General features: G+C 36.8%; 1 protein-coding gene across 2 annotated transcripts in view; it reads right to left on the reverse strand.

Annotated features, from left to right (window-relative positions):
* LOC150090655 (anoctamin-7-like) overlaps positions 1–19,489 on the reverse strand; it is an 84,565-nt gene that overhangs the window by 55,317 nt on the left and 9,759 nt on the right. Inside the window, exons 1-2 of one of the 2 annotated variants that reach the window (XM_090372023.1) lie at positions 7,515–7,600; positions 6,755–6,968 (exon numbers count right to left, since the gene is read on the reverse strand). In XM_090372023.1, the coding sequence (XP_090228149.1) occupies positions 6,755–6,968; positions 7,515–7,573 (273 nt within the window). In that variant the 5' untranslated portion in view covers positions 7,574–7,600. Of the gene's footprint in view, positions 1–6,754; positions 6,969–7,514; positions 7,601–19,489 lie in introns of those variants that run through there. The other variant, XM_090372032.1, reaches the window with a different exon arrangement.

The following is a 19,489-nucleotide window of genomic DNA, read 5'->3' on the forward strand; positions in this document are numbered from 1 at the left end:
TTTTATTATAAAATCAGCAATAAAATAGATAGCCCGAGTTACGCTTCTCATAAAGAAGTACGATGCTCTTTATTTCTGTTGTCACACCGTCCATCATGGAAGGATATTTCGAAGGTTATAGCAGTGGGAGGTAGAGCACTTTCATCGCTGGCGATTTAACTTGCGGGATGACAAGTGAGATCTTAAATAAATTTCAAAAAATATTAGAAAATCTTCTCAGGCAATTTAAATATTTACATAATACACTGTTGAAAACAATTAGGGATTTTGCATATCGACTGCAGCTGATACACGTCCTATGAAAAATATTTGGACACACCTGCGAGGGTAGTAAACGGTAGGAGTGGCCTTTCGCATCGTTTATGCAGACAAGAAACGAGTAAACTTGAATCTGCAAAATTCCAGCCAAGTCAACGACGTCCTTTTGACTTCACAACCAAACATATCTGCTGTCATGGATATATGAATTTGCCTTTTATTAATATTAATGTCGGAGTTGATAAGCCCAGAGAATTGATGGATAGGGATCACTAAATCCCGAAGATTCACCGATACATATCCATCGTTATTCCAAATTCACTGAATTTTGTTAAAAAAAAGGTCCCACAGAGTTACATAATTGTAGAAGTGCTGGTCCATTCTGGGTTCATCGATATTCGCTCTGTGGGATGTCTGGTGTGGAACTGAGCCTGTTATGTTCTAGAACAATAATTCTTCGCTTTTTCCTGGCTTCTGTGTTCTGGTTTGAAGAAAACAAGGTTACAAAATTGGCCTAGCTGGCCGAATCTTGATCTGAAGCCCACATAACACTTTTTGGGTCCAGCTGGAACGCTGTGTCAGGGAAAGACCCATATAACCCATGCAACAGCTTCCTTGATGACGGTATTGCGTCAAATTTCAGCTGAATGCGCTCATGAACTGGTCGAAAGTGTTCACGAAAGATCAGTCCTGCTATTCAGGCTAAGAGGCCCACGCGTTATTAATTTTGTTAAGAAAAATCCGTTTTCTTCAACACTTCTAATGTCTGATTACTTTTTTAAAGGAATTTAAATTATGGTATGCAGTATACATACGTTTGCAAATGCTCACAATGAAGTATGCACACAAATATAATAAGAACAAATAGTATGTTTTTTAAATAAATTGTGAAAAGATTGTTTTTTGGCCTATTTCATATCATGCTAATATTTAAATATACACGAACGTTTTTATAAAGCTCCATGTTTAATTGCTTTGTAGGCGCCAGAGCAAAAAGGGCTATGAGGAGTCAGTGTATTATGTCTATAAATTGCGGGTTCTGTGGTCGATGTGTTTGTTTGCTGGACGAAAAACCAACTCGAGTTTTCAGGGAAAAATAAATCATGCAGATCTCGTTTGCCTAAGACTGACTAACTTAGCGACGTTGTGGGAAAAGCCCATAAAATTTCGTTGCATCATTTACGGAATTCGAACTCAGGCCTTTTTCACAACATCAAAAAGGCCTGAGTTCGAATTCTGGCCCTGTTCTGGTACCTGCTGCTGCTGCTGTTGTTGTTGTTGTAGTAGGGTTTTAGGAGCATCAGCGACTAAGATCATATTGTTCCGACTAAGGTTATATTGTTCATGTAATATGTATGTAAAGTGCGTGTGTTCTGTGGTCGATTTTATGTTTTGTTGAACCAAAAACCCGAGTTTCGGGGTGAAAAATTATGCTACCCTCGCGTGAGACCGACTAACTCAGACACGTTGTGAACAAGGCCCACAAAAATTATTCACGTCATCGACCGGACCAGAACTCTGGTCTTTTTCACCCAGCGTGGGAGGACGGCGATTCTACCAACTGTACTACCATGTGGGCTTGGTACCTGTACTTATCTCACGAGTATTTATTTGTAGTAGTAGTAATGGCAAATGATACAAGAAAACAAGCTTATATAACATCAGCAAAAAAAAAAAAAAAAACACGCAGTTCACCCATCCGTACCCTCCAAGAATTTATCTAGTTCTCCCTTGAATCTATTCAACCCATCCATTTCCACAACAATAGATAGAAGCTGGTTCCAACAATAAACCACCCACTGGCGGCATCAGAGACTTCTGCGCATCTATCCTGCAATCATCATTCTTCAACTTCAATTTTTGCGCCCACTCTCAGTAAGTGGAAGAATACCAGTAATATTCAGCTTATTTAATCCAGTCAAGGCTTTAAACACCTCAATCAGATCTTCCCCCGCAGATGCCTAGTCTCCAGAGGCTCCAGTTTGCAGAATTGAAGCCTTTCTAGGTAAGAGCACACTTTTGTTTCCTTCACCACTCTAGTTGCCTTTCTCTGTACCCGTTCCAGCAGGTATAAATCCTTCCTAAAGTGAAGCCTCTAGACCTGTATACAGTATTCAAGATGCTGCCTAACCATGGCCTTATACAAAGGGATAATCATCTCTTTATCCCAGCTAGAAAAGTTTCTGCATATCATTGACAAAACCCAATGAGCTTTCATGGCAGCATATCTGCACTGCTGAGAGAATTTCATGTCTAACTGCACAATCACCCCCAAGTAATTGCGCAGTCAGACATTTGTCAATGTTAGCAGTTGAAGCATAACACTTGCCAATATTAAGCTTTAACTGCCATTTCTCAGCTCATCGATCCAATTTTCATAGATCTTGTTGCAGTAGCTCCCCTCCCCCTGATGACTATCATTAACCACCTTGCCAACCTTTGTATCTTCTGCAAACTTAGACGTTAAGTCTGATATATCTTCATCAGAATCATTAACAAATATTGAAAACAAGAATCGACCCAGCACTTAATCCTGGGAAACTCCACTAATAACATTAGTCCACAAAGAGCAGTGCTCATTGATAACCACTCTTTGTCTTGTTCCACTTAACCATTCGTTTATCCATAGAAGTAACATTCCCTTAATGCCACATTGCTCCAGTTTGTACAGCAGTATTTTATTTCCAACAGTATAACAAGCCTTCCTAAAATCCAAGTATATGATGTCAAAATTATTTTTTGCATCCAGTTCCTTGGTCACTGCAGCATAGTAACCTATCAGATTGGTTAGACAAGACAAATCCCCTTGACAAATCCATGCTGTGATTGCAGTATAATGCCTGTCCAAATGGTCTTGTATTACTTCTTTAACCAGTGATTGCATTATTTTCACTGGAACAGACGTTAAGCTAACAGATCTGTAATTACATGTCGCCTGTTGATCCACCTTTATGAATTGGGGATATATTCGCACTTCTCTAGTCCACAGGGACCTCCCCTGAATCCAAGGATGCTCTCATAATTACAGCTAAGAGTTTGTTTGTCTTCTTTACTACCTCCCTTAATATAATTGGATAAATTACATCCGCCCCAGGTGCCTTTCTTATGTTTAACTTTCACAATTTCTCCTCCACGTTCCTTTCAGTTATTTAGCTCTTCATTACAGTTTTAGCTCCTTTAGTAATTTAGCTCCTCATTAGAGTTTGATAAAATTCTGTCATCCCCTTCCCTAAAGAATTAGGGAAGTAGATACAATGAATGTAGATACAAATTACCTATTCAATTTGTCCACAACCTGAGCAGGATCATCAATAGTTAACCCATAGACATCAAGTGGCCAAATGTGATTCAACCCCTTCCTTCTACTGTTAATATAAGCGTAAAAGTCTTAGCTATTTTTCTTTGCATTCTTTGCAAGAGACGTCTCACAATCTGCGTTAGCTTGCCTAACCTCCTTTCCGACTTATCTACCATAGGCTTAAGCCTCTATCACCTGATAATTTATATGCATTCCATGCCCTTTTCTTCTCTGCCACGTGTCTCCGTAGTTCACCTGACATTCACTTAGGTCTAAGCCTTGAACAGTATTTCTTTGTTGGTATGAAAAACCTCTTTGATTACTTCCCATTTAGAATTTGCTGTTCGCAACATCATCGGTTGGTCCCACTGCACAGTATTTAAAAACTGTCTGAAACCACTGTGATCACCCTCACGAAAGCAGGAACGTTTCCCTTTACCCTTGACAGTAATTGTCTTTAATTAAATACCACAATAGTACACTGTCATCGCTACCACCCAATGGGTCTTTTACGTGCAGATTTTCAATGCATGAAGAATCACTGCTAATAATCAGATCAAGAGTTTGCTTCCTCTTGTTGCCTCTCTGACTTGCTGCTGTAGAAAACAGTCAAGCAAGAAATTTACAAAAGTCTTGCTAGTGTGTGAGAGACCAACTGACAAATTCCATTCGACAACTGGAAAGTTAAAATCCCCCATTAAGAGACATTCTGATTTGCTGGCACACTCTATTTCCCTGTATAGCAGTTTGGCATACTCATCAGAGTCATTATGCCTATAACACACTGCTACTCTCAATTTTATTTTCCCAGTGCTTACGTAGTGTACATTGTTTTCCAGTCATTCCTGTATACATATTAAAACTCAGCGTCACGTATGTCTGAGTGACACCAATTCCTACAATGTCTGCATTCGACCATTCCACAATATTATAACTCCACAATATTATGGAATATAACTCCACAATATTATATTTCATAATTAGGTTGTCACTATTGCAACAACAGGGTACTTGCCCACCCACCGATGAGTTAGCCAACAAGCTTCGAAATGGTACTGTCTGGGTGATGGTTTCCGCCGAGAATAAGTAACATTAGTTACTTATTCAATGCAGTGCAATACCTCAGCAACTCGTTGTGAAGATATTCACAGTATGAGATATAATTAAACGATGCATGCATACTACCTGGGTAGTAGAAATGATAGAATTGCATTACCCATGCATAAACAACCTTTTTCATACTCTTAGACATTTAGTCAAGAAATTTTTTAGATAATAATAATAATAATAATAATAATAATAAGCACATGCAAATTAAACTGTACTTAAAATATCTTCAAGTTTATCTAAAAATAAAGGTTAGTTTTAACGTAAAATACGAATCTAAGGAAATATATATACTGCCAATTTGATGTTGATATAATTTGCGTAAGGCCCTACGTTTTCAGAGGGCTCGCGCTTTGATAAATCTAGGTGTTGTTTAAGATTTTTATTTTTTTAATTCTGATAGAATTTAATTTCACTACTGATACTGATTCATGACAAATCAATTGATAGCATCAAGCGAAGAGAGAGAGAGAGAGAGAGAGATGTTCTTATGGCAATTCAAAACATCAACATGCATTAGTTGATCTTCCGCTTCCGGCCTGCTAATCACAGCAAAAGCACTATGTCGTACTAGTCTTGTTACTATTGGCAACCGTTGCCTGTTGGACACGCCCATAATGCAAGTTATTATTCTGTGCACTTAAATGGCCAACAGAAACATGATTAATTCCTATTTCGTTGTACTAAGTGGCCACTGGTAAAATCGGATAATTTTCCTTAGCTATACAATTAGTACAACAAAATATTTGCTGTAATAATTAGTACAAAAAAATCTCCGATCATGTTTAAATCAACGTGATGAAAGATTCAAATGTATTTCATACATCATAAATTAGTTTTATGCAACTTTTCGATTACTTTGTTTCCAAATATGAAAGAATATTCGATAAAAATAAAATAAAAATCAAATTATAATTCATTTATTAATCCAAGTATAAAATATTAATAAGTGATCGTCCAAATTAAGAATGTATCAAAATAGTTTGAAAAGAAAGAATAATTTCAAAAATTAAATTAAAGAAATGAAAAATAAAAAAGGATGTTCTTCTGTAAGTTTTTGTAATGATTTGTAAAAAAAGAATCAGAATAAACACATTAACCGATGTAGTTTAATTTTATCAATGTTTAAAATTAGACCTTAGCAGCGCCATCTCAGGATATTCAGAGGAAATAAAATACAAATAATATAATTAATTTATTTAAAGAATACAAAATATTAATAAATCAATTTTAGAACTATTAATAAATAAATGTACAAAAATTCGTTTGCAATAAAGAAATTCACGAAACTCATGAAAAGTAAAAAGGATACTCTTTCTTAAGTGTTTGTTTTGATTGCTTTTCAAATATACCTTGAATGATAAATTAATTGTTAAACAGTAAAGTTCAATTATACTACAGAAGCTTCATCTTCGAAAAAATAAAAGATGCCTACTTAAATTTACATATAGCGGCTTTAAAAAAAATTAAGAAAGTAGATTTATTTATCTACTTTCTTAATCTACTTTCAATCTACTTAAATTTCTTAATCTACTTAAAATCTACTTTCTTAATCTTAAATATGAAAGTTACACAGCTTTGCACAGGCATTATGTGATACGGTATATATGTTGGCAAATCATATCGGAAATGAATTTTTCAGGTATTTATAACTTTGTTTCCCAAAATGGGAAGGACTATCTAGGACGCGAGTTATTTACTTTAGTAGCTTTTTAAACATTATTTAACATTAACATTTTTAAACATTTGCATTAATTTGTAAAAAATGCAATTAAAATAAATTAAAATCCGAAAATTAAGTGAATTATATTTAAAAATTACAGACATATACAAATATGAAATATTAAAATACATATTTAACTACAAAATATAAGACAACACAGTAAATATATAAATATTACTTAACACGGAGAAAATTCGAATTGAAACAACCGTTTTTTAGATTGATAGACCATCATCTCTGACTATATGTGTTACAATAATCTACTTAATAAAACGAAAAGGAAAATTACACCGAATTTGCCTCTCATTTCATGTATACAGTGTATATTAAAACCGAATATGACAACTCTGGCTAATCAAAGTACTCACTAAGTGATCCCTGGCCAAAATAAAATCACCATCTTCCTCTTGGAACGATCCGTAGGTTTCTCTATTCCTGTCAGATGGTGAATTCAACTCGTATTTTTCCGAAGAATAACGGCCGAAGTGCGGCATTGGGAAGGCAGTTGGTTCAGAATCGGAGGGATCAGTAGTAGTATCAGTGGCTGAAGTGGTGGGGTGTGGTGATTGTGATTGCCGACGTCTAGAAACGAAAGAAAAAAGAATTTACAAATGGATTGTTTTAATTAGCGTCATATCGTTGATAAAAGATCATCAAAGTAACTCATTTCTGATCTTGTACTATCAGCAAGACCTAGTTCCACAGTTTTCCAGTTGATAATATCAAACGTGATGCGGTTGTCCGTCTGTGCCTTGCTGATAGTACAAAATCATAAATGTCTTATGGTCTTCATGAGAAAGCAGTAAGAGAATTAGTGTTTGCTACAACAGAATCTTTTACTCGAGTAGAATTTTTTAAAGAATGAGCCTTTATGTGTTCTTTAATTGGCATCTTTAGGAAAGCGAATTACAGTAATAATTAGAACTTAATTTACTCGTAAACATAGCATGATAACTGAGAAAAATACAACTTTTAGCATTTTAAATTATTATAAAAAACGAAAATAAATCGATACTCTGCCACTGCGTGTAATCTGCTACAAAGTTCTAAAATTGTTTGCAGTTTATAAACTATTCTACTTCTAAAATACGAATGAGATTTTAGTGTTTTACTTTTAAGACATCTCACCTTCTAGAAGAACGAATAAAAGACTTCACAAATTTGGGCAGTTTTCTTTTTCCAGTCATTTTTCTATTGAAATAAAATTTAAAGAAGAAACAACTCTGCTCTTAGGAGCAAATCATGCACGCGTCAGTGTTACGATAAAAATTGGGAAATATAAAGGTTTTCCAACTGTAAGGGTATGGTTCATTAGGGCTTCCGGTATTTGAGGATGTTCTTATCGGTAGAAGGAAAAAGTTTCAATGAGTAGTTGTAATTCTTATTTAGTTACCTTGAGATTTTTTTTTTTTTTTTTATTCAGTATCGATCAACCTACTCGGTCTTTCAGAAATTTTCTGTGTGCATTCAATCATTTATTATGACCATGCTACAAACAGATTATAAATCAGCTGAAGATCTCAGCTTTTATCCTACTACAAAGGCAGTATTGCTTTGGCCATTGATTATCACAGTGGAGGTGACAATTCTATCGGCACACACTATATGAATGAAGTATAAACAATGGCTATCTCCTAGAAAAATCAGCAGCAATAAGCACATGGCCAGAAGTTGCTCAAAGACTGGGACCATTGTCTTCTTTTCTGTGATGCAAACATTAAAAAACAACACTGAGTGAAACCACAGACACCTTTAATGCTGGACTGGAGGCAACCCACATTGCTGTATGTACTGTACAAGCTTTCCATGACTGCGAACAGAGAAGTTCGTTATCCAGTTTAGGGGTGAAGCAATAGAAGTGCATAATATGGTTTGATAAACAAACGACAACGGACGTATAGGATGCAGTGAGTGTAGAATGTTTAGTGCCCTCTCCTCATGTGACAATATTCTGATGGGGATGTTGTTGTAACATGCTTCTGGTCCTGTCATTATCTTTGATGTATGCGATAACGAGTCGAAAATCTGTGGAGCCATTTGGAAAGACGTCAGCATGAACAAACATGAGTGTGCGTGAAAGACAACTGTGGAATAAACAAGAACAAGTCTGAAAAGCACTCTTACAGAAATTGGCCAACATCGCTATTGATACTTGTGTACACTTTGTCAATGAAGTATCAAGAAATCTGAAAAGGAAATTCGGAAAAGGCAAAAAACTACCATCACAAAACTACGATATGTATTGGTCATACAGCATCAAAACTAATAAGGTGTCTAAAATTTTGGTGGGGTAGTGTTTAATATGCCGATATAGCCTTTTTTTTTTTTTTTTGCAAAAGCTGAAATTTTTTTCTTCAAGCGATTCTATACTGCTCAAAAAAATTAACAGAACAAAATATTTTTCATGAATATTTTATTGTGAACTGTGTCGCCGAAGGCAATTATTTGACATAATAGGCATCCTGGCTTGCAAATTCTGAGTTCCTAATAGAAATCGATCTACCACCTTGCAGAGCCGCTCATTATGCAAATTATTTATGCCTATAAAAACACGGGTTGTGGCCACATCATTTCATTCCCGTTCTTTAGCTTGCTCAGTGGGATAGCCACATCTCCAGTACTCAGGATGGCAAGTCATCATCGTTTAGACGATTCTTTGAGATGGCATGCCATTTGACAACTTGAAGCCGAGCAGGCGGATGTGGCACGTTGGCTTAACGTGTCACGCTGTGTCGTCGCAGCACTATGGAAGCAGTTCAACATACACTACGCAAACGTAGCACTACACTTGCTTCTGGCTACTGTACAGTTTTGTATATCATCACAGAGAACCATGGCGGAGTTGGACTAACGTTTAGGGGCCGCCTTACATAAGACACAACACATGTCCACATATGCACACATGGACGCAGATTCAGGAGACAGAAACTATTACAAGAACTGGCCAAGATTGCCTGAGGGCTACGTCAAACAGAACAAACCGCTTTTGGCTCTAACAGTAAGACGAAACCCTACGATGGCCTGTAGTCAACTGTCTCTTGAGGTTGCTGCGGCCATAGGTGAAAACATTTCCAACCGGACTGTGTTAAGAAGGCTCAATTCAAGTGGACTGTACGCAAGGAATATATTCATTTTATTTATTTGCAAGTCATTTATTTTTTTTTTGTATTTTGTTGCCGCCTGGAGGCCGCAACAAAGTACAAAAAAAAAAAAAAAAAAAAAAAATTCGCTAACCCCAATCCACCGCAGAGCTCGTCGAAACTGGTGCCATAAACATGTGACTTGGAGCCATGACAAATGAAGCACAGTGCTATTATGTGATGAGTTCCGTTTTAGCCCACAAACAGATTCTAGACGTTATTTCATCTGGAGACAACGAGGAATGCGGTACCATCCTATCAACATCAGAGAAAGGGGCGGAATAATGATCAATGGCCACACCCCTCTTCATGTTTTTGATATGGATACCGTAACTGCGCAGAAGTACCGAGAAGAGGTCCTCGAACCCTATGTGCGACTTTTTAAGGGTGTGGTTGACCCAGATTTTCTTGTCATGTACGACAACGCCACTGTACATAAAGCTCAAGCGGTGGAGGAATATCTTGAAACTGAAGATATCCAACGACTGCCGTGGCCAGCACGATCAGCAGACTTAAATCCGATCGAGCATGTGTGGGACTCCCTTGCAAGTCTCATTGCATGCCGACAGCCAACCCCTCGGTCACTTGGTGAGCTAAGGTCTGCGCTGGTGGAAGAATGTGATTTGTTGACACCCTTATATCGAGCATGGTTCACCGCTGTCAGGCCTGTTTAGCCGTTAGAAGGGATCATACGCCGTACTGATGTCATGTGACCATATTTTAGAGCATCTTGTATAGACTTCTATAATGCAACCTTTTTGGTAATTCTTATGCAATCCCTGTAAATGTCCCTTATACCTGTCCGAAGTTTCTCGCTGTCTGGTCATTTCATCGTTATTCTATGGTACACCACCGTACCAAATTTTGTCCCGCTTCATCCCTAGCTGCCCGAGTTACACCACGTTTTTTACGTGTTCTGTTAATTTTATCGAGCAGTGTAGGTCTAAATTCGTATTTCTCGATAATCTTGGTTACTTACACGGATAAAAAGCTATAATGCTAGTTTCTTCTCATCCACGTATACAGACCTCTAGAGACCTGCTGAACTCACCCAAGAGTACGGTTTGGATAAAAGTGGGATTACACCGACACACCTATCCCAGCCATTAATGAAACACGTAGCTAGGAAAGGTTTGTCAACATCTGCGTGATATAGGAGGCGTGATCTCTCCATTTCATCTCTAACACTCGGAAAAAAAATTGTACAAAAAATTAGGAGCACCGTATCTAATATTGTAGTACGTAGTGTTATTTTAACCCTTGCTGTATCTAAACCACAAAGCAAGTTAAGAACACAACGTAATATTAGTTTTAAATAAATCAGTTACTCATAAAGAAATTTAGCTTTTGAAATGGTGGTTGAGTTAGTTGGTCTCGGCGGACTAGGGGTGTAAGAATTTTTATTTGATGGAATAACTCCTGTTTTTTTTTTTTTTTTTTTTTTTACATTTCTCATCTGTCTCTCATTATTTATACAATCATTTGTCCTCTCTCTCTCTCTGTGCGTTGAAAGGATCACGTAAATAACGTTAATTACTGTGGCTTATGACTGAATACAGTATTCAGTACTGTGGAAAGGAAGATCTCTTATGTTATTGCATATGGAATTAGGTCGTGTTTTAAGGTAGAGTAGAGATTATACGGCACTTTAATATCTAAGCGGAAAGTGTAAGGTACAATAAAACCAGTGTTACTCTGGATTCATATGGCGAACTGTAAAGGGCACCTTAAAGAACAAAACTTGATGTAATCTTAGCTTTAATCCTCCAAGCACGCGGCAAACATGTTCACAGTGGATTTTGCTTCGCTTCTATTGCCTTACCAGCATGAAACGCTAATAACATTCAGAACAAGGCCAAACACAACACAAATCATGAGATGTTTTCTTTCGGAATTTAGGCCTTGCAATGCAATGCAACGGGAGCTCAAACCTCCCCATAGATATCGATTTCCTCCAAAACGACAGAGTGATGCCCTACAAAAAGTGTTGTTAGCTTTGCTTGCTTCATTTATTCATGATAGTCGCATGTCTCGAACTTCCCGTTTGATTACTGTATAAACAAGACCTCCTTACGAATACTTATCCAACGGTGGTCGCTCCTTTTTTAGTACTTGAAGTACGAAGGATGAACAAGTGCAAAGATATGGGAATGAATCAAATAAAAACAATTATTTTGTTGTCTTTGGTGCATGACACAAAAAGTACTACTATTTGAAAATGTGATACAATGATTATATGCACAACAACAGAATTCCTACCGATATTTTGGAGAGGTTATTGTACTGTCCTTTCTGGAAAATTAAAACTTTTGTTAGAAATTAAAAACGAAAATAAATTATAGAAAATAAAAAGCACAAAAGGTACATTCCTGTGACAGTTATCAGTTTGTATTTCAATTTATCTTAAATGCTATGTTTCTTTATGAGAACGTTTTAATTTTCCATAAGTTTGTAGAACCAAGTTGAAACGCTGCCAGTGATTAAATCATTCTTAGTATAAAATGTATTATTATGTCGTGGGACGTAGCGCAAAGAAGTTGCAGTCTTGAGAGGGGAGGAAATGTACACTGCCCATCGGTGGATCTACCTACGCTCTAGGAAGAATGGATGGATTTATCTAAATATTTGTGTGCATAACTGTGAGTTGGTTATATGGACATAAGCGATTAAACCAAGCTGCTCGGAATAGTTGAACACTCAATAACGTGCTTGTTACCACCCTGACACAGGAATCTGAAAGTGCTATAAAAACGCGTGTCTATAGGTTAGCAGGTAAACAAAACAGTGAGCGAATGACCGTGTAACAGTGTGAAATACCTTTATTTTAGATTGCCGCGTCTGCATCGGACCATATCATCTTCATCAGCATCTACTGTGGTGCAAGGAGAGAGCCGTTTGGAAACAAGTGCTGTCTTCAGTGAGCGAATCTCGTTTCTGTTGGGGGATCCAGTGGCGGCTGTATGTACACACGGAGACACGCTAGGAACGGAGATCATTTAGCTTGTGTCAGGAACCAACACCCAGAATAATGCTATGGGAGCCATCAGTTATAATAACTGTTCACCTAAAATCAATATTTCTTGTTGGCATGTTGATTTTAAGACGTTATAGCTAAACCATTTCAAGACCAATGCTTCTGCCCTTTCTACATCCATCACAAACGCTATTTTCCAGCAGGACAATGTTTGCCCACGCACGACTCTCATGTCCCGACAGTGCCTACGTGATGTGGACATGCTTTCTTGGACTGTGCCTTCACCAGATCTGTCGCCCTTTGAACATATTTGGGATTTGATAGAACATTCAGTGACCTTCGCCGCTCGCCCCTACCACTGTTGTCCAACTCACAGCACACATGCAAGAGGCATGGCTCAGTGTTCGACAAGATGACGTTCGCCACTTTTCGAATCCTTATCACGATGCTTGGCTTCTTATAACGCTGTTCATGGAGACCATACTTCATACTGATGTTTACGGTATTTTCGTAAGTAAATACTGCTGAAATTATAAACAAAACAATCGTTTTTGTCTATATTGATATCTGTCGTTCCACTTGTCAAGCACAGAGCATGCACTCCTTTTAGGTGGGGCAATTTCAGTGACTATTCATAAACTTTTAAGTATTTTCAGCTTTTGTGATGTGATGATATAAGAATGTATATTACTACTGAGAAGTAGAGTACATTACAGTGCCCTATCTGCAGAGTTGTAACTGAAAATTGTAGTCTCCTTGAAATGTTCGAATGATGGCTTCTTACCGTTCGATAAGCATACCAAATCATGACAACTTTTGGGATGGAGGGCACAATTTGTGGGGGGGGGGAAGATCACGCAACCATCGCCTTACGGATTTACATGATAAGCTCAAGTTCCAATCATTATAAACTGACAAACTACTTCCACTTCTCGACCTATTAATGAGATGGGAAACACCATTAAAATGTTTATGGGCAGCTGAAGATATTTTATTTGAAATTTCATTATAATCACTGGATGCACGTCAAAGCCAACATAATTAAAGGCTTGCGTTTTGAGATGGTCGGATTAGACAGGAGTTAGGCGAGAAAGCAAAATCGCCAGCAGAAAACGAGTTTCCTCCCATAGTTTAATAGAAAAAAGAAAAACAACCAACGACACAAGTGGAATATAATAGACCTCAAACAATGAGCCAAACTTAATTCGCATAAATTCGCAAATCCGACACACAACATTTTTAGAAGAAAAGGTGGAATGTATAGTTAAACAAAATGATAAATGAAATACAATTTTTATTATTTTACAAACTCCTGTGCTTGCAAAAAATTCCGGACTGCAATAACCACTGACACATTGTGTTTAGAAGTAGTTGTCAGGGTGGTGATTTCAAGTAGGACGTAGCTGCAGATTCCTAATGAAAAACGGATTAAGGAACGGTATGTTCCTTAATCCGTATGGCGATGCAACCGTAGCAAAGTAACAAAGGGCAAAAGTCAGATTCCATGTAGAGACGCCATTACGTTCGATTATGATTTTTGGTAGTTTCGCGACTGGCGAAACTACCAAACCGCCAGATCCACCACCACGGGGAAGGGGGCCTAAGTAGTCAGAGGGCCCGATGGCCGTTTCGTATGTTTTTTAAGGAATTTTTAGTTTCTCCTCTACTAACAGCCAAGTGAGATCGAACATAACTACAAGCATGATATCGAATCACGTGGTTATGTTGATTTCAGAAACTACTGTTAGTTACTTACTTTACTGTTATTTTTTGTTTTTAGTATTCGATGTTTTAAGCTCTTTCTACGCGTAGAGGTTACTCAAATTACAGCTGAAATTACTCCTGAAATGTAGTTTTTGATAAACGTGTCTGTTGTAGAATGTTTTTATTTATTTTTTTTTTTTTTTTACTACTGCGCCGTCAACTTGTTGTAGACGTAATATTGTTGAGGTAATATTGCTCTGTGTATATTGTCTGTAACTTACGTATGTTCTGAGGTCTATTTTCTGTTTGCTGGACGAAAAACAAGAGTTTCCTGAAAAAAAAAAAAAAACCACGTTACTCTCAACCTCAGACCTGCTAACTCAGCCACGTTGTGAAAAGGGCCCACAAAAATTCCTCACATCAGCGACGGGACTCGAATTCAGGTGTTTTCCACCTGGTGTTGGGAAGACGGCAACTGTGCTACCCACGAGGGCGTGCTGTCCAGTACTAATGTTTATATTTTTACTTGAAACCGAAATAATGCACTATTATTCGTGTTTGTATTTCGCAAAATTTTTCCAATCACTCTGTGAATATTTTTAAGATCGCCTGTTGTTTTGTAAACATCGATGAAGATTATATATTCAACAGAGCTTAAGGTAAAATAAGTGGCGTTCATTTTATAATGTACACATTACCGTACCAAAATATTAGAGGATCAGATACTATAATTTTCAGAGAGAATTTTATGGAAAAACTTGAGATTAGTAAAGATACTTTTGATATCAACGTCTTTGAGGAGAAAATATTCACAGAGTGATTGATCGTAGCATAATAGATTGTTAAGAGCGACAGAATAAAGGGTTCGAGGAGAGATGTCTTCCAATGTTGTGCTGGAACGGCTTCGAGTTTATTAGAGCGATTCTTCTTAAAGGGAAGGGATCCAAATAATGGGGGAATAGTTGATGATTAGTTGAACAATCCCTTTATAGGAAGGAGAACATATCTAATCTCTAATCAAGAAAGTATTACTTTTAATGAATCCAGTACTTTTAGATGCTTATTAATAATATGCAAACTATGATTGTCGAATCAGGAGTATTGTAAGATTACAATACAAGTTAAGTCTGGCATGATTTTTATTTTGAATGGGTGAAGAAGAAAGAGATAGAATGTCACAGATGTACAGATTGACGTTAACCGAAAACATAGCAGTTTGAACTGTGGATTCATAGACATGTGGAAAATTATTAATGAAGACATTAAATAAAAAGGTATTTGCATTAGTAGAGACATATGATGATGCAAGAAAGCAAGCTTATATAGCATCAGCCGAAAAAAAAAAAAAAAAAAAAAAAACCCTTCCCATTTCACCCATCCATTCGCTTCAAAACTTTGTCTAGTTTTAAGTCTGGCTGGTTTTTAAGTTTAGTTCTTAGTGTTCTAAGAAAGATGTCCGGGAAACTCCATTAGTTGAGAGAGGGAAGGTTTTCAGTGAAATTAACGATAACTGTATGTCACCTTTGAAAGACGTAGTTTTAAATCAAAGAAGGGATCTTGAATTTCAGGAATTTTCAATTTTTTTTATTAGAATATTATGCGAGACCTTGTCAGACGCACTTGTTATAACAATGTGATAAATAAAAGTAGCAAATGCTGTATACTGAATTTGTTATATCAGGTACCACCTTAGGGTTTTTTTTTTAAGATATTCTGTTTTTGTGAAATTAAGCGAAAATAAGTTAAATTTTATTTAATCGAAAGGCAACACTGCGTAAAATCATGGACGTCTTCAGGACGCGTAGTGTAGTAACAACGAATTTGTTTTCATATGGTTTACCCCTGACAGATGCATATGGGTATGCAGGAAAGTATTATATTCAAGGATATTTTGTTCTCTGTCCAGGTCTCTGGTGAAAGTTGTAGTTCTTTCAGCATCTTTGAGGGCTCAGTCAACTCTAAGGTGCATCTAAATATCGGCGCGGTTCGTGCATTGTTATTATGGACCCAGAAGGATAGTGTTCCAAAAACACAAACATTACACCGCACAGGACAGGACAAGAACTGGTTGTAGGGAACGGTTTGAAAATCATTTCGAATATACGGTCTTTTTCTTCCGCATTTAGAAAGACAGATCGGAACACAAAAACAGCTGCCAAAAGAATACTCGAAAGGTAAAGGACAAGCTCTTACAGAAAGGGGCTAGCATAACCCAGGTATGCCTGTGCAAACCTTGTAGACCCATTAAAAAGTAGGGACATACTGTACTTGAGCAACCACAAATATTAGGGAAAGGATCTCTAAGAAGGGGGAATAGCCTGTTGTTCTGGGTAGGCACAATGTACAATGCATATGCAGAGCTCCATATGAGATATAGGAACGAAATCTCTGCATTTTATGCCAGACCTTTTAAGGGTTCAGTAAATCCTCAATGAGTGATAATTTCCACATCTAGTCTAAGGATTCTTAGATTTCTCCAAAGGGGACAAGTGTAAAATGTTTTTCAGAGTGAAGGTATATAAGCAAAGTTTTCTACGTAGCTTACTGGGATCAGTATTCAGATGACCACGTGAAGATCACTCTAGTCTGATGTAGAATTCCATATTATTATTATTATTATTAAAATCAGTTTATTTCCCAAGAAACCTTGGGTCACCCCGGGACGGCTCTGTGCCAGAAGGGTGTGAATATTTACAGACTAATGTGCGAGGAACACAATGTACAATAAACAAGAGTACATGCGTGCTCGACCCGAGACTTTTACAGGATTAAATATACAATAATGTACAAAATATACAGTAATATACAAAATATATGATTGCATGAAGACAAAAAGTCTTTGTCATATACAAATAGGCAAGTTAAAAAAAAAAAAAAAAAAAAAAAAAAACACACACACAAAAAAAAAAACAGTCTGTCCAGGAGCAGGTGAGTATTATAAGCTCATAATCTGGTAGTTCTTGAGGATTTCCTTCCTGTAGGGCTTGTCTTCACAGAACCTATCAGGGTGGATCCTAAATTTATTGAAGATCCGAAGACATATGGAAACCAGAATCGCGATAAATAAGTTGATAACTGCTGTGTATTCTGTATAGTGTTTTGTGTTCTTTTTTTTGCTTGCTAACTAACGAATACCAAAAATAAGCATGATTGTAATGTTTATTTTCAAGAGTCTGAAGTAACATATTCTCATACTTTTTAATTTACTAACGACTTATGATGGAAATTGCAATTGGTCATCATAAAGCATCAGTACATTGCATCTGTAAGGACCTAGTCGACTGATTGATAATATAATTATGCTATTTTTGCATAACTTAAATAAAGACGGAAAGGGAAAGACAGAAAAAACAAAATTGAATATCCAATTATTAGAGCAATTAGTCAGAGTAACGGACTACCTGTTCCTCCAGAAAGCTGATCATTCGAAAGAAAAAACACAGATGACCCAATCGAAACAATCCATAAGAGTTCTGAACCAGAATACGAATTCCCAGACCCAAACAAGCCTCTTCTTATAACTCCAAAAGATCTTATGCGTGATTTAAATCTAAGGCACAGGCAGAGCTTTAGGGAACTAGCTGAGGGCATTGAATTTATTGCAGAAAGACACAACTATATCTGTATTTCACAAATGACAAAAAGAGTTTTCTTTATATTTTGCTATGAAAGATTCACTTTGCTACTGTAATAATGTCAATGGACTACTTGATGCCTTGATAGAGAAGAATGTAGGCCTTTCTTCGACTTTTCGAATTAAGTCTAAAAGCTGCCACTCCACAATGGAAATATACATCAATCTGAACAATTGAAAGAATCCTATGAGAACAGAAAACATCTCTTAATAAAAGAACAGTACAATAAATATAATTGGCACATCTGCGGAAATTTCGGTTATAAGGAATCTTTTATGTCTACAATATGGCCATAGAACATATGAGTACAGGGCTAGATTGTAGACTTACATTTATATATTCATAATGCGAAAATCAAAGGTGTATTCGTGTCTGCATATCAGAGACTTACTGAAATATGAAAAATTTGAAAGACTGTTAAATCCTTTGGAAATGGAAGCTTGGAAATCCTTCAAAAAAAGTTAGTGAATATTTTTAAGGGCAAGGAAAGACCATACAACTATAGAACCTTGATTGAGAATTAATTAGAAGCCTACCAAAGTCTCGGTTACAATATGTCTAAAAATTCCGAGCTAGACTTTTTTTTCTAAGTAATCTTGGACACGTTAGTGATGAACACTGAACGTTTTTATCAAGCTATTGCTACCATGGAAAAACATTACCAAGGAAGGTGGAAGGCCAGTATGCTAACAGACTCTTGCTGAACATTGCACAGAGACAGAGGCTCCTGATAATTACAAAGGAAAATGCAAATAAAAAAAACCGACTAGCTGTTTTACCCTGTTTATTGTAATACTTGCTAAGATTTCATTAAAATTTCAAAATAATTAAAATAAGTGTAACCTGCATTCCTCTTTAAATCTGTGAGCGTTAGGCAATATTTGACTTGAAAGTTGGACTTAGCTCATCACAATCCATGAGTTGTGTCATATTTCAGCAGTAAAAAAATCAAAAGCTTAAAATTTGTTGCAAGTGTTACTCTCCCAACAGCAGGGGATTATATTTTAAAAAATCTACATTGCATAAAATGTAACATCAACAGCCGTTCCTAAAATAAGACGATTTTATCATCATTTCAACCAACCTGCAAGCTGCTTGTATGCAGCTTTTTTTTTTTTTTTTTTTTACGAGAGGCCTAGATAGACATTTAGTTGTATTTTTATTAGTGTTTAAATATATATTCGCGTTTTGTGTTCATTCCTTAGAATCATTGTTGTGATATCAAACGGACTTTTCATAGATTATAGCCGACAAAATGAATGGAGTATTTATTACTGAGCCTTTAAGCATATTGAAGAGGACGGGTGACTTTTTCTTGTACGGTTTAGGTGCATCGGCAACTTAGGGCTGTATTGCGCTGTATATAATATGTCAGTAAATGGCGTGTGTTCTGTGGTCAGTTTGCTGTTTGCTACACGGAAAAGAGTTTCCGGGAGAAAAACTATGCTACCCTTGCCTGAGACCAACTAACTCAGCCACGTTATGAAAAAGGCACATTAAATACTTCCTCGCGGCATTGACGGGATTCAAACTCAGGACTTTTCCATCCGGTGTGGAAGGACGGTGATTATATCAATTGTGCTACCCACGAGGACTTCTTATTTATATCCGTTAGCTTGAAAGTCTTCGCACGGCCATGGCAACATTCTT

The sequence above is a fragment of the Mastigoproctus giganteus genome, chromosome 1 (assembly GCF_048544385.1).
Source record: "Mastigoproctus giganteus isolate SK-2022 chromosome 1, ASM4854438v1, whole genome shotgun sequence".
Lineage (NCBI taxonomy): Eukaryota > Metazoa > Arthropoda > Arachnida > Uropygi > Thelyphonidae > Mastigoproctus > Mastigoproctus giganteus.